The sequence below is a fragment of the Pleurodeles waltl genome, chromosome 6 (genome assembly GCF_031143425.1).
Source record: "Pleurodeles waltl isolate 20211129_DDA chromosome 6, aPleWal1.hap1.20221129, whole genome shotgun sequence".
Taxonomy (NCBI): domain Eukaryota; kingdom Metazoa; phylum Chordata; class Amphibia; order Caudata; family Salamandridae; genus Pleurodeles; species Pleurodeles waltl.
The window spans coordinates 1,437,855,420-1,437,880,182 of record NC_090445.1 but is presented as its reverse complement, the minus strand read 5'-3'; the positions used below and the strand labels follow the sequence as shown (position 1 = coordinate 1,437,880,182).

General features: G+C 44.0%; 1 protein-coding gene across 1 annotated transcript in view; it reads left to right on the top strand.

Annotated features, from left to right (window-relative positions):
* LOC138300931 (inhibitor of nuclear factor kappa-B kinase subunit alpha-like) overlaps window positions 1-24,763 on the top strand; it is a 417,875-nt gene that overhangs the window by 141,060 nt on the left and 252,052 nt on the right. The window contains exons 11-14 of the mRNA XM_069240833.1: window positions 5,111-5,213; window positions 16,840-16,963; window positions 19,271-19,422; window positions 19,604-19,665. Coding sequence (XP_069096934.1) covers window positions 5,111-5,213; window positions 16,840-16,963; window positions 19,271-19,422; window positions 19,604-19,665 — 441 coding nt within the window. The remainder of the gene's footprint in view (window positions 1-5,110; window positions 5,214-16,839; window positions 16,964-19,270; window positions 19,423-19,603; window positions 19,666-24,763) is intronic.

The following is a 24,763-nucleotide window of genomic DNA, read 5'->3' as shown; positions in this document are numbered from 1 at the left end:
ACTCGGGCCAGTCCACCACCTCCACAGCAGCTGCAGCCTCCCAACCCCTTTAGTTTGCCCCCTTACCATCATGGGTACCCATAAAAAGAAAGGATATGCCATCACCTGCCCTACTGGAGGTCTATAACATAAAACTAATGGGTTCTTCAAATAGTTCGGAGGGGCTACTTTCTCCTCTTCGAAACTACCCCTCCGCCTATGCCACCCTCTCTCGACCGGCCTTTGGGGGACTATCTTACCTTGCTCCACCAGGAAGTAACAGCTCTTTTGGCCAAGGAAACCATAGAGAGGGTGCTGATGCCAGAAGTAGGCTGTGGCTGTTATTCTCGCTACTTTCTGGTGCCCAAGAAGGACAGAGGCCATTGTCCTGACCTAGACCTTCGCCCTCTCAATTTCTTCCTCAAAAAGGAGGAGTTCAAAATGTTCGTGCGCGCTTAAGTCCTGTCTGCCCTGGATCCTGGAAACTGGATGGTAGCGTTGGACTTGCAGGACACATAATTCCACATTCATGTCCTGATTGCCCACAGGCATTACCTGCAGTTCACCGGCCATGAGCACTTTCAGTTCCCTGTGTTCCATTTTGGCCTTACCAGCACCCCTCATGTATTCATCAAGGTGATGGCCGCGGTTGCAGCTTATCCGCAGAGATCAGGGGTGCCAGTCTTCCCCTATCTAGACGACTGGCTGTTGAAGGCGGAGTTGCCCCAGGCTGTTGTCTCCCATCTCCAGACTAACGCGGACCTCCTGCATTTGCTGGGGTTCATTATCAACGTGCCAGAGTCACACCTGACTCCCTCTCAAACGCTCCCTTTCTTCAGAGTTCTTCTGGTCCAGGATATGCAGGCTATGATACAGATGTTTCAGCCTCTGTCCTGGATTTTGGTAAGACTGATTCTGACTGACTCTGAGGCTGCTGTGCCTCATGGCCTCCTGCATCCTGTTTGTGACTTATGCCTGCTGGCATATACATGATCTGCAGTGGGACCTGAAGTTCCAGTGAGCAAAGCATCAAGGGGATCTCTGACATCCCCAGATCTTGGAGGGAACTGTAAAAGACCTGCTGTGGAGACTGACAAACCATTGTTAGGTCAGCGGCAGACCCCTCTTCTTTCCCCAACCAGATTAGACATTGGTGAGAGATGCGGCACTCCTGGGATGGGGCGGCCATCGGGAGAGGTGAAGATCAGAGGCTTCTGTTCTCTGGCAGAATCCGGACTCTACATCAACGTTCTGGAGCTCCAGATAATCCGACTGGCTTTGAAAGGCTTTCTACGCGCCACAAAGGGAAGGCTAGTGCAAGTGTTCCTGTCAATACCACAGCTATGTGGTACTGCAACAAACAGGGCTGAATGGGGTCTTTGACCCTCTGTTAAGAGGCCCTGTGTCTCTGGACATGGCTGGAATGTCATGGCATATCCCTAGTGGTTTATCACCTGGTGGGCTCTCTTAAAGACAGGGCATACAAACTCAGCTGAAGATGTGAAGCAGATCACAAATAGAGTCTCCATCTGGAGATGGTGCAAGGTCTCTTTCAGCAGTGGGGAGGGCCTTGGTTAGATCTGTTCACCACAACCTAGAAAGTGCAATGTCAGCAGTTTTGCCCGCTGGAGTTTCCAAGGTGGCTCTTGCTCGGAGACACGTCTTGACTGGAGCTCAGGCCACCTGTACACCTTTCCACCCATAGCACAGCTGCCCAGGGTTCTCAAGAGGATCAGGAACGACTGGGCCAAAGTCATCCTTGTGCCTCTGGACTGGTCTCGGACAGTTTGGTATCTTAAGCTGTTGAGCATGGCCATCGGTCCTCTGATCAGGCTGCCCCTACTGAAGCCCCTTCTGTTGCAGAAGCAGTGGAGGGTTCTCCACCCGAACCTGTCAACACTCCACATTCATGCATGGAGATTGCATGGCGACAGTTGACAGCTATCGAAGTCTGCAATGTTATCTTGGCAGCCAGGTGTCCTTCTACCAAGATGGTATACGTCTGTCGTTGGAGCACACTTGTGCCATGGTGTGCAGAGTAACAGGTTGACCCTCTTTGTACTCCGCTCTATCAAGTCCTTCTCTTGCCCAACAAGACTCTGTTCTGAGCACTCTAAAGGGCTATCTTTCTGCCATCTCAGCCTTTCTGTGTTTGCCAGACTAGCCGTCCCTCTTCAAGTCATCTGTTGTGAATAAATTTTTTAAAGGTTTGCAACACGTTTCCTCCCTCACTCTTCATCATTTCTCACTGGGGCCTTAATCTGGTCTTAACTTTTCTGAGCGCTCCCTTTGAGCTATTGCACAATTGTCCTTTTAGGTTCCTTACCATCAAGTTGGCCTTCTTGGTGGCAATAATACCTGCCTGAAGGATCGGTGAGTTACAGGCTTCGTCATCCAAACCTCTGTACCTGAACATCTACCCAGACAAGCAGGTCTTCGCACTAGAGCTTACTTTCTGCCGAAAGTTGTCACTCCCTTTCTTGTATGCCTGTCCTTCACCATGCCTAATTTTCACGCTCTGCCACGCTCAGCATGATGTGCCCAGAAAGAGCATTGTCATTCTGTCCTCACTGCATGAAAAAGTTCTGGGTGGACAACCAACTGTTCATGGGGTATGTTGGAGCGAAGAAGAGCAAGACCATGGCAGCAGTAGACCTTCTTCCAATGGATCGTGCTCTACAATAAAATCTGCTTTGCATCGACCAAGAAGCAACTCCAAGAGAGCTTTTGTGCTCATTCCACCAAAGCTAAGACTGTGACCACTGTGTTAGCATGCAGAGTTTTGGTCCTGGATATCTGCCAGACAGAAACATGGGCTTCTCTGCACATGTTTACCAAGCACTACTGCCTGAGCAGTCAGGTCCGTAAGGATCAGCAGTTTGCCTGTTCACTCCTGCAGAACTTTTTAGTATGAAGTTGTGTCCCAAACCCACCTCTGGGGGGAGGGGGAGTATTGTTTTGTGTATCTATTCTAAGTTAAGGAATCTGCAGATAGAAGTATCTGTCAGATTGTCACGTTTCTTATATCTTGCTGCAGATTCCTTACTGATCCACTGATTCTCCCAGGTTTGCAAACGGATTTCTAGGGACAGAGCTATTCCCTTTAAGACTCCTAGTTTTCCACACCAGTGGTCAGTGTTCTGCATGGCTATGTGCTCCCGGTGTGGAAAGTCGTAAGAAAAACTGTTGTGAGTGGGCTCGGGTGGCGCCTATATAGGTACTGCGGACGATGCCACAGGGAGGTGAACAACGCCACTTAGGGGCGTGCAGGAGTACTGCTCACGAAACATTTCTGGATCCTGTCTGACACCTTGGGATAATTCTACTGAAAGGAATCTGCTGCTAGATCATCTGATAAGGGGTTACCAAACCTAAGTAATTTGTTCATTAGGTGAAGGACGTGTATGCATAATCCTCACCTCCGTGTCCTTAACAATAGCTTTGAAAATTTATATTCACCAGTTTCTTTTGCATCTTCCTTCATTGTTCTAGTGAACAAGTAGACCACTCACACTGTGGCACACCTAAAGCCGTCTTGATGGAATCCATGCTGAAAAACTGAAAACAGTCACAACAGAAGATACTGCAGAAAATTAACAAAATGAGGGGTTACTTTTTTCTATATAAATTATGGTTAGTGCTCTAGAAAACTAAAATGAGGGCACATTTTTTTTTAATTATAAATTCTCATATATATTACTTATCAATGTCTGAAAAAAGTCTGGTGTGATGACTAAAACATGTATGTCCAACACCAGCAGCAACTTGTCTGTTGATTGTCTATTGTTCTGCTGGAGCTTTACCACGGTGTTCCAGTGAAAAACTAGAGCTTTAACATTCTGTATATGACAAAATCATGGCACATCAAAATACCTCAAAGCTGTAAGACTGAAAACATTGACTTCAGAAATAAGCAAAATGAGGCGGTTCGTTTGTCATAGCAATTGTGGTTAGTGCTTTAGAAAGCCAAAATCAGATCACACTTTGTGCAAATTCTCAAATATTTTCCAGATCCAGATCACTAAAACATTCTGAATTGCAGAGTGAAACATGCTCTTTCAACACCAGCAGCAGTTTGTCAGTTAACTCCCTAGTGATCAACTGCAGATTTCGAAACAACAGCAAGAGCACTAACATTTTCTATTCAAGACAAAAGTGAGGTACTCCTGTATTTTCTTGATATCTCAACTATTGATTTTTAAGCCTTTCCTGTGGAGCATGCTAAAGAAAATGAGAACTGAGAAGTTGACACAGGTATAAAACTAGTGGGTTAAAAATTTGAGTTTCTCATAAATTGAGGCATTATATATTTTTAAACAACCTAAAAATGTTAGAGGGAGATGTCTTTGTGAGTACACCATCTCCTTACCCCATCTGTTCACTCACCCTATCTTAAAAGCTCCCTAAATAAAAAATAGTAAAGGTTTTGGTAGACAACTCTCTGCGTACCTGCAGTGGACCCTGTGGAGAATGGGTACAGGCCTAGTAGCTAAGTCCTGCTGCGCATGGCCGGAGTTTTCTTGGCTTCCAACAGTTAATTAGAAATGAAATGCGGTGTAAAAATCAATGGGTTTATGTGAAAATTCGAAAATAACCTTAAGTAAAAAAGGGCCACGTTAATAATATTGTCAAAGTCTTGCGCCTCACTCACCTTCTTAGTGGTTCTGTCTGCTTAAAAAGTATCCCATTTCAGGCAGTGCGCAGCTTCCTCGTTCCATGGTGAAGCAAGATGTCTTAGAAGCACAGCCCCTACTGTTGAAGCACTGTACTATTGCCGTTTCTCCACTTCTTCTGCTTCTCTTCTCATTGGTAAAACACAACACTCTGCTATCTCCTCGTGGCCTTGGTTTCACTGACATCCACATCGTTCCCCTACAGCTTACCACTTCCATGGCTAGCCCCTCCCCTGGACCCCCTTCATTCCACTTTGCAAAGCCTGACCCTCAGAACAGTTCATTGTCTTTGACTTCTCTTGGTAAGACTTCTTGTAACTTCAATAATATCTGTTCCCTGTAGTTGTGTGTGCCACCACCATCCTGCTTGATGTCTTTTGATCTAGGCCTGTTGCTGGGCAAGCGCCGAAGCATCTGAGTACTCTTTAATCCTCTAACTTTTATTCTCTTTTTTGCAGAGGGGCTGGGACAGCTACATGGTATATTTGTTCGATAAGAGCAAGACAGCATATGAAGGTCCTTTTGCTTCAAGAAGTCTGTCAGAGTGTGTGAATTATATTGGTAAGGTATTGTTTTAGTTTGTCTGTCAAAGGCTGTTTTAAATGTATTTTTTGTGTGTCTTTCCCCTCTGCCATTACAGGAGGTTGGTCATACATTCTCAGCAGTCCTTTCAGTGAATACATATTTTCTTTTGCAACTATTGTTTACAATTTGATAACCATTGTAAAACTTTAACGACCCTAGGCAGGATGCTGACACACTTTGCTGAAAATATTTCTCTACTATCCCACTACACTCCCCAGTGCAAAAAGCAAAAATCATTAATCTAAATATGGCTCTATCTTTTTAGGTCTTTAGCAAGACTCCCATAATCCTTTCCTCCACCAACTTGTCCTTTATAGTGCTATGATCATTCAGTGGCTGCTCCTAATGGCAGTTACCATACTCTTGTAACACATACTAGATAGGACCCCTTAGATGATGACTGTCTTCAGGGAATTTAATGGGTTAAAATGTCACCACCTTACTCCCCAAGTTACCTGAAAGTCTTGTGGGGGCTGGCACCATTCTCACCGAAGCCTTCATTCTTAGAAATGTAGTACTTCATTGTCAGGATGGGAGGACAGAATGGGGTGTTCTCCCACTGGCCTCACTGTTAAGATTTCTTGTTCCCTGTGTGAAACTGTGGAGCATTCCAATCAATGATCTAAGGCGTTCTATCACTTGTTTCAAGTAGAGAAGCAATGTGAGAAGGGATGTCACAGAGCGATAAATGTTGGTGTGTAGGGGTGAAAATCCTTGCATGGGAAAGTTAAAATCCTACCCTTTTTATAAGGTCATGGCACTCTTCTTTACAGCCTCGTAATTAGTCACTGAAGGGCAAGCTTAATTTCAGTTCCTCTCTGTGGAGCAGTGCCAAAGCACTGATTGATTTAACCTAATCAGTGCCTCTCTGCTGCTCCCGAAGGGCTTGAGGTACTGTTTTGTTGTTTTTAACTTCTAGGACCCTGCAAACAGAAGACTAGTGACTGGCAAAAAAGTGCCTAGCAGGACAAACAAAGTGCAGTTTTATTTTCTATAGCCGACTTTCTTTTATTTTGCAGAGTTGTCTTTGCTCACTTTGCACTCATGTTTTCTTTTTTTTTTTTTGCTCTTGGGCACTGTTCTCAAAAGAGGACGATTATCTTGTTCTAAATATTGCAGAGCAACATTGTTTCTTTCTTCTGTGTAATATTTGAAATGATGCTTTTACACTCAGTTGTGCAGTAGACCCCAATCCACCCCACTCCAGTCTGCCCCAATACAATCCACGACAGTCCACACAACCTCACCCCTCACCAGTCCACCTCACTCCAGTCCAAACCACTCACCCCAATCCAATCCAACCCACCCATCTGCAATACTCCCAAACCACCCCTATCTAATCTGCCGCACTCCATTCCAAACAATGTACACCACTCCAAATCATTCTGTCCCACTCCAAAACAAGTATGGTGCACCCCAACCCAAAACAATATGCCCCACTCCCATCTACCCCATTCCAGTCCACTCCACTCAAATCCAAAACAATCTGCCCCACTACAATCCAAAGCAATCTACCCAATCCAAAACAATCCGCCCCACTCCAATCCAAAACAGTCTGCCCCACTCCATTCCTCCCCACTCCAATCTGCCCCACTCCAATCCAAAGCAATCTGTCCCGCTTCAGTCCGCCCCACTCAAATCTGGCCCACTCCAGTCTAATCCACTTTACCTTAATCCAATCAACCCCACTCCAGTCCACCCCACTCCCATCCAATACACCCCACACCAACCCACTCCAATCCTAATGCAATCTGCCACACTCCAATCTGCCTCAGTCCAATCTGCCCCACTCTAATCCAAAACTATCTGCCAACTCCAATTTGTCCCACTTTGATCCAAAACAACCTGCCCCACTCATTCCATTTCAATCTGCCCTACTCCAGTCCATTTCAATCTGCCCCACTCCAGTCTTCTCCACTTTAATCCCAAACAATCTGCCCCACTCCAGTTCCCCCATTCAAATCTACTTCACCGCACCCCAATTCAATTCATCTCATCACAATCCACCCACTCCAATACAGTACACCCAAATCCAGCCAGTCCAACCTTCCCCACTCCAATCTAATACACCTCACCCTATCCAGTCCACCCCAGCCCACCATAATTAAATACCCTCCACTCCACTCCAATCCACACCACCCACTCCAATCCACTGCACTCCACTCCATTACACCTGACTCTAGTCCAGCCACCCCGCTGCGGGCCGATCGACTCCAGTTCGATCCACCCCAATCCAACGTACCCCACTCCAGTCCATCCTGCCCCACTTCAATCCATCCAACCCAACTCCAAACTAATCCAACCCCCCGAATCAATTGAACCCCTCTCCTGTCCAGTCCACCACATCCAATCAAGTCCATCGCTTCCCAGTCCCTCACTCCAATCCATTCCACCCACACCACCCCATCCATTTCACTCAATACAATCCACTTTAATCCACCCCATCCTAACCCAGTCCATAGTAATCATCCCTTCTCCAGTCCAGTCAACCCTACTCCACACCACCTTAATCTACCCCACTCCAATCCAATTAAGTCCACTCCACTCCAATCCATCCCACTCCACCCCACCTTAGTCAAGTCCACCCCACCTCACTCCAATTCACCCCACTCCAAACCTCCCTACCCCATTACAGTCCACACCACACCAGTCACCACACGCAGCCCAATCCCCACACTCTAATCCACCCCACTCAATCTAATCCACCTCACACCAGCCTACCCCACCCTAATTGGATCCACCCCACTCCAATCCAGTTCACCCTATGCCAATCCACATTACCCCGCGCCAGTCCAGTCTACTTTACTGCAGTGCAATCCACCCCCTCCAGTCTACCCCACTCCAGTGCAGTCCTCCATTCAGTCTACCCGACCCCACCCAACCCCATTTCAATACACTCCCACCATTCGAATCCACCCCACTCCAATCCATCCCACTCTACCCCACCCCACACCATCCCAGTTCAGTCCACCCCACTCCAATCAACCCACCCCACTGCAATTTACCCCACTCAGTCCAATGTACCCCAGGCCAATCCAGTCACCCCACCTCTATGCAATCCAACCCTCTCAAATCCACCACAATCCAATCCACTGCAATTCAATCCAACACACCCCACCCCATCCCACCCCAATCAAATCCATTCCACTGCAATCCACCCCATTTCAATCCACCCGCTCCAATCAGCCCCACTTATAACAATCCACCACACTCTGCCCCAATCCACCCATTCTGTCCCAATCCACCCAACTCCAATCCTGTCCACCCCACTTCAGTCCAATCTATTCCACCCCATTCCAAACCAGACCAGTCCACCCCACCGCAGCCCTATCACTCCAATCCAGACTACCCACTCCAATCCACTCTAATCCATCCTGCTCGAATCCGCCCCAGTCCAATCCACTCACCCCCTTTCAGTCCACTTCAATCCACCCCACCCTACCCCGATCCAATACTCCCCACCTCATTCAATCCACCCCACCCAATCCATCCCACTCTGCCCTAATCCAATCCACCTCACTCTGCCCTAATCCAATCCACCCCACTCTATTCCTGTCCAATTCACCCTACAACCTCAATCCACTCCAACGCACTCCACCTTATTCCACCCACTGCACTCTACAGCACTCTTTGCCACTGAACTCTACTCCCCTCTATGACTCTACTCCCCCCCACTCCACTCTACTCCTCCCTATTCCACGACACTCCAACAAATCGACTCCACTACCCCACTCCACTCTGACAGTCCATGCTACTAAAGTTCTGCCATGCTGAACCGCAGCCACACTGGTGTACAACATGGCAATACACACTGCCAAAGTCAATAGCTCTTGTATAGATGGGACATATTGCCTTTGCCAATGCTCATCTTTTTTTTTTTTTTTGTCCTGCCCGACCTCTCATGCATTGAACTTGAAATCTTCATATCCAATCATGTGCCCCACAATTTAGATTTGTTGCACTACCAGCAGAGCACAAGGCTCCGCTAGTCAAAAGGTGTGCCTACACCCACCTATAGTTGAGGGTGATTTCCATTCCTTCAAAAGACTTCGGATCTTGAAGGCTCTTTCACTTCTCTCCAGTGTCATGCATGTTGTGTTTGTGTAACATTTCTGGTCGTGGGCCTTTTTTTGTATTGTCTCTTTCAGTGAGAAATAATGAATGTGTAACAGGATTAAGTATCCTTTCCAAGAGTCGTGGGGCACATCTTTAAGTACAGTTCAAGACATGCAGTTATGTTAGTTGTGCTGATGTGGCAATTTCCATTTAACGTAGACAAGTGAATGACAATTTCATTCGGTGCTGACTCCTTTTCAACACTACTGCCTCTTAGCTGCAGGCAGTTTGCTGGCTTGTTAGCACTGTGACAATTTAACTTGCATGTTCCCTTTATAGTTGGTCTCGAGGCAATACAGCACAATTAGCAGCAGCCTTGAATGATTAATTTGGTAGATGACTTTGATCTCGTATGGTCAGGTTGTGGTTGTCTGATTCAGATCTCAAAAGGAACTTTGATAAAGTTATTAGTTTACCCCAATTCTTCTTAGTCTGAACAACATTTATCACAAGAGTTCTGATCTAGTGAGCCTTGTAATAAAAAATACAATCTTCAGGAAATGTGAGTATCTGACTGACATCCAGTGTAAATGAACAGCATTGTACCACAGACTTAAAGAACCAGCATTCATTTTTCCAACTTGGGCATTAATCACTTTCCTATTATGTTATTTCCCTTGGACAGTGGTCTAATTTAAGCACAAGCTCATGGGGAGTCCATTACTGCATGAGCAGGCTGAAAGTCTAGTGTAGTAAGATAAAATTGTCAAAGACCTAGGCCATGATATATGGCCATACATTTGTATCTCGTTCTTGGACAAAGGAAATAATGAATTCTGAGATAATGTGTGATTGTCTGTTTCCGAATGCTCATTTGGACTACACTATTTAATGTGCAAAAAATATCCTTATCCATTATGAAAGCCTTGAGTAGGCTTATCCAGAACCATCAAAGTTACTTTCTCTTTCCCTTAAATAAGTCATGCACTGCCAAGTTAATACCACAATTACTGGGTTTGCTGATTGATCAGGAGTTCTCCTTCATACATCAAATAAATGTGGTCTGCAAATCAGCATTTCTTCACTTCAATCCTAAACGGGGTCCTTCACTTCTCTCAGAAATTGCCCTATCCAATGTCCCACCTAAAGTACTGCAAAAGTATTGATAATGGTCTCCCAAACCAGTCACTCAAAATTCTGAAGAGTCCTGAACCATGCAGCACGCCCACTGTTTGGTTTGAAGCAGCATGATCATATCACATAGTGACTGAGACCCCCAGTGGCTCTCATAAAAAGAAAGATCAGACTTTTAACCCCCTCTTGTGTCACTTAGAAATAGCCACATGGTTGCTGCCTAAACTACCTTTCCATTGTGTTGTCCTTTAACTTTGAGCCAAAAGTCTTAAAGTATTCCAGTCAAAATCACTTCAGTTAAAATCTGTGGATTATTTGTCCAAAGCATTCAGAGGCAGGTTCTTAACATACAGGGCACCTTAATGAAATACAGCTTAGAAAGCAAAATTACTGTCTTGATTTCAGGTGATCCCCAAAACCCATGCCTTTTACTTGTCCCATGAGCTACCTCATTAAACATCCATTAAGTTTGATTCTGAGGTTTTGCCGGTCAGGAGCCTGCTGCTCAGGTGCCTCAAATTGTCAATGTCTTCTCCTTTCCAGGTTTCTTCTCTAAGGAACTGACAACCTATTGGGCCATATACATTCAAGGGATACTGTGACTCCTTTTCACGTGAACTGGGGCAGTCCTATTATCAATATGAATACTCTTGTTTGCCAGGACCACAAAACATTTGTGCTCCATTGGATAACTAAGTTAATTGCTTTAGGCTCCAACTCTTGAGTGAGGAGGAGCAGTCAGGGTTTATTGAGATGCCTGAGGGATGGAAACCCAAATTCTGTTTGAAAGATTAAATAGCATTTGGTACATCAATGCCCAGCCAATTATTTAAGTTAAAAAGAGCTTTGAAGTATATAAAATAGAACATTTAAAACAAATACATACATAAAAACAGGAAGGTGCTAGTGCCTTATATGGATAAGATTCAACCCCAAGTGTTATTTTAGTTCTACCAATAAACTTGATGGTTTGGGTTGACTCTGGGATCCTCCAAAGCTCTTGGCATTCTAGGATGCAGCAGGAGATAAACATTTGCAAATGGATCTGAAAGGTGAGCAACCAACTTGCATATGTAGACTATGGACCCCTGTATGCTACTTTGCTATTACTCTGATAGCAAAGGGGGTGGAATAAATGTATCCAACCTAAATTATAGGGGAGAATCCGAGTAATAGACATAATATCAAAATTGTGAAACCCACCACCCAAGCAACTAGGGTGCCTCCATCAAAGAATTTCTGGTGCTTCTGGGATCCTTGGTCATGTCTTGTGACAATAGCATCTCTTCATCCGTGTACACTTAGGGATAATGTCAAGAGCCTTAAGTCACTGAAGTCCAACTACCATTTAAAGACAAGTACTCCTCGTAGTGGCTAGGATCAGCTGACTTAATGAGCTAGATCTTATGAGATGGGTTCTGGGGTTCCTTTTTACATCTGGTTTTTGTATCTCACAATCTTATCAATTGTGGGCACGTTTTTCCAGTGGGGATTGTGGTACCTAGAGGACCTGGGACATCTACATGAGTAACAAGTGAGACCTTGTTTTGTAAGAGTAGGTAGCAGCCACAACTTAGTCAGTGATATCTCTGCAACTGTAAGAGCTAGAGTGATGGGTCAGATGATATTTGAATCATGTTTCCTTGCTCCATCCAGTGAAACCCCACCTCAGGCTTGAGTTTTCCATCATTGACTATTTCATAGTCTCTCTTACTTGGATCATTTCCTGTAGTAGACTGCAGCCACTAATGGGAAAGAGAATAACCAGTGTAAGTTTGGTAGCATAACCTCATCAATGGAAGCAACTCAACCGCAGGCCAATGAGGATGAAGTGCTCTGACCAATTCTCACTCACCCCAGGCACCACAGTAACTCAGATATCTAAGCACAAGTGTGACCAGGAAGAACAGGACAGCAAGCAAGAGAGAGGGCTGCATGTGAGTTTATGAAAGATACCAACGCTGGAGAACTGTAGTTCCAGTGAACCAGCACTTTTCTTCTCCAGTTTTAACTTTTTCATGGATTCATATTATTGAATCAGAAGAGTAAGCAGTTTAAATAAGCATCAGATATAAGAAGGAGGGAGAAGTAGGTTCACCTGAGCGGAAAGTCTGCGAACCACTGACTGTCCCGCAGCAGACTCCCTCAATGACTAGGCATGGGCAGTAGTGCTTTGTGAACGTATAGTGACTTCTCATAGTAGTCGTTTTTCGTGCGTCAGCCAGGAATACTTCTGCATACATCGCCATTGTGGCTGTTGCATTTCTTGAGGAATAGACACTTACCCTGACTGACAAAGTTTGGTGGGCTTTGTTATGACAGAATGTAATTGCCACCGAAAGCCATCTGGCAATGTATTGTAGTTGAAAGAGGTTGAGTAGTGATGTTGAATGGATTTCGTGTTTCAGAGTTCCAAGAGGCTACCTATTAAGGTGGAATAAATAAAGGGAGCGGATCGAGGCTTGTGGTACGACATGGCAGAGATGTTAGGGAGTGACCTCAGAGTCAATTTTCACATATTGAAATTCAGATATAATAAAGGATTTAAACCATTTTTAGAACTACACCTTGTATTTATTCATTCACATTCCATTGCAAAAGATTTTGAGGAGCGGTCCATGATCTGATGTTGAACGCTGCTGATGAATCTTGGGGCACCAGAATGCGGACAGTCACCTACATCCAGAATAGAGTGTCATTGAGGATTTGTAGTGTTGTGTTTCCATGCTGCAATTAAAACTGGCTATGGATCTGTATGAGCTAAGCAGCTTGTTGTTTGAGATCTGAGCGAGAAGTTGTGTAGGGGTTTCTTTTCCTAGAGATTTTCAAAGGAGGTGTAGCTTGGAGACTGATCTCCGGTTTTGGAAGTTGTTGAATATTATATTTTACTTTTTCTTCAGAATTGTGATCTGGTCAGTCACGAGAGAATTAGACGAATATAAATGTTCGAAGTGTGTGTGGCTGTAGATACACATGCAGTGCAGACTCCTGCCATCTAGTGTTGGGTCCAGATGTGTGCTAGTTTTTTTTTTTAGGAAATCTTTTCAATCCTGAGGTAGACTTCTCCTCTTCGTGATAATGCAGATGGGCAATTATTCCATTGTTAGATTGTTTTCTTTCCGCCATCGGGTTTGAACATGTGTTCCCGAATGACACTGTTGAGGAGCTCTTTTTGGTTCATGGTATCTTCAACTTCACAGGTTTAGTTTTTGATTGTATGTCACTTTTCCCTCGCATGTCAACGTTCAGCTAGTCAAAAGAGCTCTCCTGTACTAATTTGATAGGACAAAAACCTTTAGAAAGACTCAACTTTTTGTTGCTTTCTCCCAACCTCATAAAGGAAAGCCTAATCCATATCCGGCCTCTCCAGATGAATAGTTAGATGAATTCAAACATGTTATACCAATGCTAAAAGAACTTTACCTGCTCCTCCTAGAGCACACTCTACTCGAAAGAAAGCTAGTGAATCTACATGAAGTGTTTTAGATTCACATGCACCCACTAACCTTCCCAGACACCTGTGGCTGTTGCAGTTTCTCCTACCTTGTCTTTTTCCTCTTATGCATGGACATCTTTTTTTCCTTATCACTTTGTTTCACACTCCATCCTCACCCGCCGAGCAGGAAAACAATCTAACAATGGATTAGAGCCCCATCCGCATTATCACCAAGAGGAGGAGTCAGTCTACCTTGTGACCCAAAAGACTTCTTAGAATAAAAACAAGTTCCGCACATTCAGACCCAACACCAGATGTGAGATGCCACAAACAGATGCTTATAGATTAAGGAGCATTTTCTTTACTGAAAAAGAAACTGATAATATTGAGGAATAATGTGGCTGTATCCTGAGTACATATTTCTGTCAGGTGTCCTGGAACTGGGGCACCAGTGTACGTGAAGGGTTTCACTGAGAATATGATTTGTGGAGGGGAGTACGTATCAATTTGTTTGAATGTTGACCATTGTGGAACCGCTCTTCCAGGGATGTACGGTGAAGCTGGTGAAAGTGTTTTTTCACATCATAATGATCTTCCTCCAAGTGAAGGTCAACTATGTTATGATATTTGCAATTGTAGATGAGCTCAGTTTTTCTGCTTCTTTAGTTGGTTTTACGTAGTGTTTAATAGTTTTGAAAAGTGTTTTCTGACTGTTCAAGGCATCACATATTTAATTTTTAAAATACTAGCATTGAGAACGAGGTATTAGAGAGCTTATTTTGTTTTACTTGTTTGAGTCTGAACAGCATTAGAGTTTAGTTCATTCTTTAGAGATTTTCCACTTTTCTTGTAGTTATCTTCCTGGTGATTTTTGTGGAGATTTTTCCCTGAAAGATTTTTGTATGAGGACGGCAAGCTTGTTAATAGTGTTTAGGGTGACTTATTCTTAGTTATTTGTAAATTCCTTTATGGAGGTGTGAATGGTTATATATGTGTATTTGTTTGTGAGTTCTTTAGAGTGTTGATGACAGATGTTTTTCAGTGTTCTCATCATAATTTTTGTTGGTTTAGTGCGACCCTTGGTGTGGTGAGTTAGAGTAGTAATGTGGTAAGGCAATACAAAGTGTGCTGATCAATCCTGAATAGTTCTTCAGAATTAGTGGAGCAATAGCATTATAAAATGTAGTGTATTCCTCCTATTGTGGAGACCAGTAGGACCGACCCATATAGTGTTTTTGTAGTGAGCATAATTGTTTTTTTAGTTTCAGTGAATATTTTTATTTATATTCTAAGGAATGTTAAACTTAACTAGAATAATGTTTGTGAAGTATTGTGTTAACATAGAGTTGATGAAGTCTGTTTGGCGCTCATGGGATGTGAGTAATGGCCCTATACGACCTCTGTATTTATGAGGTCTTTCTTTTTTAACTGGATGAGTTACATTTGACAAAGTCAGTCAGCTGGAGATCACCATAAACTACATGATGCACAAGTACCAGAAGAAGACATAGGAAAGTTGTATGTGCAGGCTGGAATGTCAGCAGATTAATGACCGCCCTGCCTTCCAAGAGTCCGAACGGGGCACATTTTGTGTTAAATCAGACTGCAACTCTGATTGATTGGAGCTATTTATGTTGAGCAAACCAAATGTAGCATGCAGCACCTCCAGTGGGATTACATAACTGTCAGCTCCACTGGAGAAAAACACTGTGTAAACCAGCCGACAAGTAAGGTTGGTTGGCCCAGCATTCCAGAGGCCCATAGAGGATTTTCTCTTCATCTGATACTTACCATCAGACTCCATCCTCCTGCTGCCTGATTGTCTGGTTCATATGTCTCAGGATTATGAACTATTATCCTCCATAAATGTAAACTTGTCCCAAACCTCTGAGGCTGCCGCGCGGTGGCGGGTAGCAGTTTACAAAAATTCCTAGTAAAAATAAAGTAGATCATTGGTGTCAGGTGCACCCACCATGTTCCCCTTGGTGAAACAAACTAAACCATCTTGGTAGACTGTACATTAGGTCTTGACAACACTGTTAAAGATAGTCAGTTGATTTTAGCTTTCTACTCTCTAAACCCTCCGCATTTTTCTCATACCAAAAAGAGATGCCAGTGGGAACCATGTCTATAAATTATGCCTCATTTTAGTCACTGGGGAAGAATTGTTAGAGAGGATTTAATTTATATGATTTATCCATACACTCCTTGACCCCAGAGAAAAAGTTTAGTCATTTTGTGATAGTGAAATTTAATCACTGGGCAAGGGTGTAGTGACGTTGGCAATATTATGTTCCAAGTTGTCATACTTTATCTGTATCAATTGTTGCCATTTTGGCAAGCACCAAAGGTATTTATGTTTCCAAGTTGTTCGAGAAGAGTGAAATTTTATGATGTTTTCCTGCGCGTGTTTCCATTTTGGAAAGTTGAAAGGGCCTTAGTTGTCCTAGCTAATTTGATTATCATGTCAGTCTTATTACCGATTTTATGTGATTGTAAAGATTGGTGCATATTTACCAGGTTCCTTTTAAAGTTTTTCAGTTGTGAAATTTTGTAGGGTTTTTTAATTGTATTTCATTATTCAAGCAACTAAATCAAATATGCAATGCAGTATGTTTTAGGTGCCTTTCATAAAGGAAAAAAAAAACTTGTTTTATATCTAAAATAAAAATTAAGATGAGCAAATAGGTTGATCTTGTTGGTAGTATAGAGTATGCTCTCACAACGAAAAGAGTTCTAGGGATTTATACGAGACTCCAATCTGCGTCTTCTTCCTTTTGAAGGTTGAGCTTACGACTTCTGTAAGACCCCTTTAGCACAGCTTACTGATACACTGCCAAATATTGGATAGGATGAAAGAAAACGCTTTCACATTATCAGAGTGTCCTTGGTTCAGAGTGAATAGAGTACACGTCAGATTTATTGCATGTATTGATTGTAACCAATTCAGTTTTTAATCATACTTTTTTTCTGAAGTTCAGGACAGCAAAATTCAGTTGCCTATCGCTCAGCTAAAGAAAGTGTGGGCAGAAGCTGTGCATTATGTTTCTGGATTAAAGGATGACTACAGCCGACTCTTCCAGGGGCAAAGAGCTGCAATGTAAGTGTGTGAAACCTGCAAATAGGTGTCAGTGCGGACTCTTTCAGGGAAAGAGATCTGCACTGATAGAATTTGAATTGTGTCTGCCATCTACAGACGCAAGTGTTCAGTAAAGACCTTTCCTGAGCACAGGGATTTAACATGATGGCTGTCATCATTTTTTCTTAATGAAAAAAGGGAACAAGGCAAAGCATTCTAAACTAATCAAGACGTCCAGCATGTTTTCCTCTGATCAAAAAACAGTTACCATTTGCAGTGGTCAAAGAGGAATTTGGGAGTGAGTATACCACCTGGGCTGTTTTCAAGGGTGAGCAACTGGCTAGCATCTGATCAGAATCTCAAAACCATGCAAAGCATTAAAAGCATCAGAACAGAATAATGTGCCGCCCTCCACACTGTCAATCCTGTCCACATTTCCATCTGTATTTTCACAGCATTAATCTCTTTCATCTACATTCTTTCTATGCACAATTCATGTTGAGGTTGGATGAGTAGAAGTCTATAAAAAGTGAAAAACAACTTGTGAGTGTCATCAGAGGAAGATCTGTAGTCATTCACTGGTAACATTAAGAGGATTACCAAATACCTCTAGATTTTGCAACACCGCCATTTTGTTTTTGTCTGTCATTTCGGGCTACCCTTCTGCTATTTGTTTTGCATATGGACACAACTCCTGGCACAGTCATACACACAGTATGGTTCCAAGCCATCTAGTTTTCTGGATCTTTGTCACCTCACCTGGTACCTCTGCTGACATGTATCCGCACAAGCGTACACATTGAATGGCATCATAGTCTTGTAAGTGATAGTGAAAGATGCCTCAAAACATAACTACCTGAACTGAAGTAATAAACATCAGTGCACCTCTACAAAAAAATAATAATAATAAGATTGTCACTCACCATACATCCATGCACAGTAAAACTCCACACAGATTCAAAAGAATCTAATTGGCTCACTATACAATATTCTATACAATAGTCCACTTGGGCCTTACTGCCCACTACCAAGTCTGACTGATGGCCTATGGCACACCTACGGGGAAGGAAGCTGCCACTGAAGCTCTGGCACTGAGTATTTCCTTTGATGTTTAATTCGGGGCTGAAACCTGGCAGTCAACCCTCAGGAATTATTTTTAAATTAATGTGAAGCTCTGATGTTCTCTGTGGATTTGGCTACTGCTGAAAAATCTTCAAAGTTATGATTCTGTGGCTAATGGTTTGCTGGGGAGGCAATTGTTACGCTCCTTTAGCAGTAGTTCGCCACAAAGTTTGGTCTCCTTAAATTTATAACTAACACTTTCCTAGGCCTCTCATTGGAGGTTGTCTGCTTGGCAGACTCCTCAGTAAAGAACTCAAGTGACATGGCCACTTTGTGGGTTGAGTGCTCCAAACCAAAGTGATCTTCACTCTTTCTGAAAACAAAATTAAACGTAACAGCACGTTTTATCTAGTTACTAAAGTTTACATTTTGTTTTTAATTTTGTGTTTTCAGAACTTATTTTCAAAAGTAGGTGGGCACGTTATTCATAAAGGTACCTATATTTTTAAATCAAAATGCTAAGAGTTTTCAAGATCCAGGTTGGTTAGTAGGTATTGTTTTTTAAGTTTGAATCCTGGGGGGATACCTTTCCTGGACTACTATTATTATAGGTAGTAAGTTCTTAGCCATAGCACTAGATTTGTAATTATAGATTTATGTGTGATATACCATTTCGTCCCAAAAGGTAAAGATGGAAGAAAATAAGCTACTGATCAATGTAAAGGATTCACAAAATAAAGTAATGTTAACATGAAACTCATTGGCACTTTATCTCTGATGCTGATAGCCACATGTTTTATTCGCCTTATGTGTATGATTCCCTATCAATTAAAAGTTGTAAGTAATGCATCTGAATCTGAATGTGCAAGCCTTTGACTTGGATCTCATTCTAAGTTTTAGCCATTGTCAAAACTGAGGGAGTTAGTGCGCTCAAGTATTTTTACAAGACCATATCATGCTTGGCCAGTTGATGGGTAGGAGATAGGTAGTTGTTTGACTAGAGTCTGTCTTTACTGTCTACACTGACAACCCCACATATGTTTAGACCAGTCTGTCTATGTTGTATGTTCGGAAAGCAAATGTCTGATGTTTTTGTTTCCCAAGGCAGTAGTTGTGCAAGAGGTTATGGCTGCCAGAGATGATTGAGGTTCACATAATGTACTGGATGTGCATTGCTAAGGGAAACTGTGAACACTGATGTGAATGGCACATTTCAATCCCTATTCTTGGAAAATTGAGCTGATTTCTCTTTTTCCTCTTATGCAGGCTGAGTCTCCTCCGATATAATGCTAATATGACTAAAATGAAGAACACAATGGTGTCTGCATCACAACAGCTCCGAGCTAAGCTGGACTTTTTCCAGCAGAGTATCCTCATTGACCTAGACCGTTACAGTGACCAGATGGCCTATGGAATATGTATGTATGAGAACCAGGGCATTTCTTGCTCACCAGACCCAGATTACTTACAAACCCTGCCATCCACCCCACCTTACCCAAAAATGGGATTGTTTCATTGCCCCTTGGTAGGAACATGAGTTCTTGACATATTGTGGTGTTCATTCCAATTTAATAAACTGAAACAACTCTTTCCTTTTAGCCTCAGAAAAGATGCTTAAAGCCTGGAAGGAAATGGAAGAAAAGGCAGTCCAGTGTGCAGAGGTGCGTGACAAAGTAACCTGACTCATACTAGTGAAAGGACAGTCTTTTAGCACTGTAGAGTCAGCATTCATAATTCACATGTGTGTGTTGATCTGAAACATGAAGAGGAAAAAGTTCCCTCAAAGGGTTGTGAATATATGGAACTGCCTCCTAACAAAACTGATGCTGACAGAAATAATTAAATGGATTAAAAATATGCGAGTGAGGGAAAGGGACGGATTAGTAGTTACTAAGCAAGTGTGTAGCTCAAGCTCCTGAATGCTCTGCTTAAGACAAGCAGGCAAAAAATTGCCAATTTCTCAGTCTTCAAGTGCAAATTGCTCATGTTGATATCTACTACTTAGTTCATTGTATACTCCTTGTGACATATATTTGACTACTTCTTACTACAGATTCCTTACATTGTGAATATCCCCTGACACCAGACTGGATTTTGAACACTTTTCAGAATAGCCCCTGTTTGCCGTTAGGTGGCGTCGTGTAGCCCGTCTTCGACTTTGCTCTGCCCCAGAAGTGATGACTGGAACCATACATAGGCACCAAAAATGCGTGCTGGCGTCAGTTCCTTTTTCTCTGTACCGTTGTAGGGTATACTGAACTAGCTCCTCTTTTTTTTTTCTTGTCAGTTGACAAACTATTTTCTCTAAATCTTTTATAGTGTGTAAGGGAAATGTCACCTCCTAAGACACCGCTGGACATTGTGTAATGGCCGCTTCCACTCAAAGTCTAGAACTATGACCCTGTTCCGTTCTCCAGGTCGGTCCCACGACCTGTCCTTGTTGCACTCCAAGTTTTCTGGTAATTTCAAGTCAAAGAAAACACAAGTGCAAGTGGACCTTGTTCCAACCTAACTGGTGTACCTCGAAGAAATTGCAAGGGTGCCCTAGTGCTACCCAGTCTCTTTCTCGGACCCCTACCCAAGAACTGATTCTGCAACTTCTTCAAATGCAGCAAGAGTTTACAGGGCCAACAGTGCCACATAGATGGTGGCATTTAAAGATGCCTTGCTTCACATTTTCTGCACTTTACTGCTTACCCCTAGCATGCTTTTGGGCCCCATAGATCCACAAAGGCCTTCAGCTGGATTACCACTGATGGGTCCACCCTTAGCGCCAGCTATACCTTCCGAACACACTTTGGGTTCAGCTCCAAATCTAGAGCTGATTCTGCACCTGGTGCCACAATCCACACCATTTTTCTGCTGCATTGAAGACTGCACCAATACTGGAGGAAGACAGCGAGCCCATAGTGCTGTCTGGTTCAGATCTGTATCTGTCTTGACCTTGTAGAAGATGCACTCAAGTTTAACGCCTATGTTCCAGGCACTAGTTCCTTCTGATAAGATGATGACTCTACGTAGAAGTTGCCCACTTCAACACATTTTTGGGTCAAACTCTAACAAGGGGCAGCTTATAGCTAACTTTACATGGATCTAGAAGAAGTAGGTGGGTTAGACAAGTCCACTAAAACTGGGTTGGGGTATACCGGCTGGCCCCTTTCCCACCACCACCCACCGCCACCCCACCCCCAGTTGTCCTACTGAAGAGTCTGCATCCATCACTATGGTCATTAGAAGGGTGGGGTAGCTGTTGGATCTGCAACTTCCTTCTGTTTAACTAAAGACCATTGTTATCATGGAGGATCTGGAACAAGGAGAATCCTAAACAGAGCCTCCGCTTCTTTTTAATGAAGCACTTACTGACATCCTCATGGACACTTGAGCGAAACTTTGCTCTTGCATACTAGTCAACAGACAAGTGGTAGATCGTCACAGGCCAGCTCCATGTGATCCTGACTGACCCAGCATACTACTCCAGAAAGCCTTGTGGTACAGACCTCCAACAGTAGGGTTAACTAAAACTCCTTCCCTGTTGCCCGACAGAGTGGCAGTTGAAGAGAACGAAGACCTTCGGAAATTGAATTGAAACTTTGCCAGCAGTCCCACAAGACTTCAGGACCAATTTAGCCCAGGCTGTTCAGGATAGCTAGGTTGCAGCCAAGTATATCATCTGATCTGGGCTGGACACAACAAACTGCCTAGGCAGGTCAGTGAGCACCTGCAGTGTTGCAGTGTCACATATGGATGAGATCCATAGTTTTTTCTGGTGATGTCCAGGTGTCACTTATGGATATGCCCTTCGATTTGTCTTCCCTTTTTTTGAGAGAAGGCTTACTGTGCCCTGGAACGCTTTAAAGAGAGGTGAGCAACTGCACGTTCTTTCAGCCTTTCCTCGTTTTTGCATTCAAACAAGGCTGATGTCCCCCACAGGAAGAGCTTATACCCCAGTGCTTTTGAGGCTGCAGCTGGGGATCCAGCAGGCAACGTCCAGGCCTACCTGGACTCCTCCGGCAACTGCTTCAAAGCCCCTTTAGTTTGCCTTTGGTGGCACACATAACCCTGTATGAGGCAGGATCACTCATTTTCTCCACGGGTGGCTATCAATAATTTCTGACATGCGGTTTCTACAGATAGTTCAGTAAGGTTATGCTCTGACAATCATTTCCTTCCTGCCTCTTCCACCTTCATCAGAGCAGCTCTCGGAGGAGTATTTTCCATTTTGCTGCAGGAATTCAAGGCCAAAGGAGCCGTAAAGAGAGTTCCGCCCCCGGAAACCAGGACTAGGTATTATTCCAGCTGTTTCCTAGTACCCAAGAAGAACAGAGGCCTTCGCCCCATCTTAAATCTTCGGCCTCTCACCTTTTTCCAGTGGCAGGACAAATTGAAGATTCTCACTTTCGCCCAGCATCTCTCTGCTATGGACCCAGGAGATTGGATGATGGCGTTGGACCTGCAGCATGCTTATTTTCATGTTCCCGTCTTATAGGTCCTCAAACTCTAACTGTAGTTCAAGGTCGGCCAGAAGCACTTTTAGTTTAATGTTCACTTTTGGTCTGACCAGTGCCGCTAGGGTGTTAACTAAGGTGATTGTGTTGGTAGCAGCATACCATCTGAGGTCTGGAATACAATTTGCTGCCTAACTCGACAACTGTCTGCTGAAGACGAATTTGCCAGAGTCAGTTGTAGACCTCCTCCAGATGATAGCTATAACGAAATTTGTTCTGCCCATGTAATTCGCCTGGATTGTTCTTTTTGTTCACCCGTTTGGGCTTTTTGCTGTGAATGAAACTCACAACTGATGGCTCACCCATGGTACATATATAGTAAATGGACTGTGTATGCTTCCGTTAGTTTCTTCCTCCTAAAATGACGCCTTTGCCATGTAACAAGGATACGGGGCACGTGGCTGGTTACACATGAACATGTGTGCACACGTGAGGCCTGTGAGTGGGGTACTACTGTTGTGTGCATCCCAGTTACTGTGCACAGGTAGTCTGGTCCAGAGGGGACTTTGCAGGACCAGATATTGACCTGGAGTAGTGCAGGAATCTGGCTATTTATATAGTATATACCAAAATGAGTTATACTGTGCAAAGAGTCCAGGTATTCACTTATGGGTGGACAGGGGCTTGCTCTAGCAATCCCAAGGTGCTTTTTTAGGGGGTAGTGTGGTCGAGCAGCCTCAGGCTTATCAGAGAGGAGTGTTAGGCATTTACCGTAGGCACACAGTCAATAAATTAGACACTCTTATTTAGGCATCAGGATCAGTAAGATCAGGTAAGTACATTTTGCAATAGAAATACTTTCAGGTTTCAAATTTCGACAGTGCATTTTCAGAATCGCAATGTTATCCAACAGAGGAAAAACAAATACTGCATACAGGTATAGTACAGGGACTTACGGGACCAATCTACTGGACTTAAGGTAAGCCTGAGGCAAGGTCCAAGGCCACACCAACAAGCCACACCGGCACTGGGGAGGTCAGATGTGGTACAGCGTCAGGTCCCCAGTGTTAGTCTATGGGGATTGGTCCTGTTAAAGAGAGACTGCAGGTTTGGATTGGGAGGCCAGTCAAGTTGAACCAGCAAGTGCCTGAGCTCTCATGATGCTCGGGGATGTGGGGACGCCTCAGGCACTCTTCTCCATGGCCCAGGGGCGACAAGTGCAGAGGTGTCTTGAGGCAACAGGTTTTCTCCACCAGGGGCACTCGCGGTTGAGGGGGGCCTGCGAACAGAGGCTGCAAGTGGCATTTCTGAGTCCACAGTGAGCACGTCCAAGGTGAGCTTTGTCTTCGAACGGCAGGGGACAAATACATCTTTGTTGAAGGCAGCCAGTCCTCCCAGGATTTTGGAGGCACAACAGCTTGCAAGACGAGGCGACTTTGGTGCAATTCGATGGGAGCAGCTGGCAGGGCTAGGTCCAAGCCAGGTGCTTATTCCTCAGTCTTTGCTTTTGCGGGTCTTTGTGTCCTTCTTTATAGGTCAGCAGTAATCTGATTTCCTAGTGCCAGGGGCACTACTAAATACTCAATACTGAATTTGGGGGGGTTTAGGGGAGTGTAGGGTAGTAGCCAATCGGCTACTTATCACTGGGCTCACTACACCCCCTACCTGACCACTTCCTGTGGGAAGTGGGCATAACCCTTTCCCAGAGTTACTTGTCTTGCCATCACCAAAATGCCAGACTTTCAAAAGTTGTACCCACATCAGGCAGCTCACATGAGGGGTGGGACTGGCCTAAGAGGTAGGTATGCCTCTTTGACTACTAATTTTCCCACCTGTCCACATGTCAAATGGGTCCTGGGGCAGGGGATTTGTCATCTCTCCTTTGAATGTAGTCAGACCTGCATACCAAGGGCGGTGGGCTTGTTTGAAGCCCCTCAGCCTTAGAAAGCAGATTTGCAGGTCATCCTGTTGGGTGGGATGTGTAAACATCTCTCAGATCAGGCTTTGTTCCTGACCGCCTGAGAGCAAAGGCCCTCACCCTTATGGGTCAGAATCTAGTCTGGTGCTGGCAGGTTGGCTAAGAACAGTCATTCAGCACACCATTATTTGGTAGGTTTTCAGGGGCACCTCTAGGGTGCCCTCTGGGTGTATTTATCAATAAATCCATCACTGGCATCAGTGAGGGATTTATCAATAAATCCATCACTGGCATCAGTGGGGGTTTATTAATACGAGATGTGCGATACCAAACATCCCTATGTTAAGTGAAGCTAGCATGTAGCTGAGAAAGTCATATTGACCAAAGTCTAGGGTT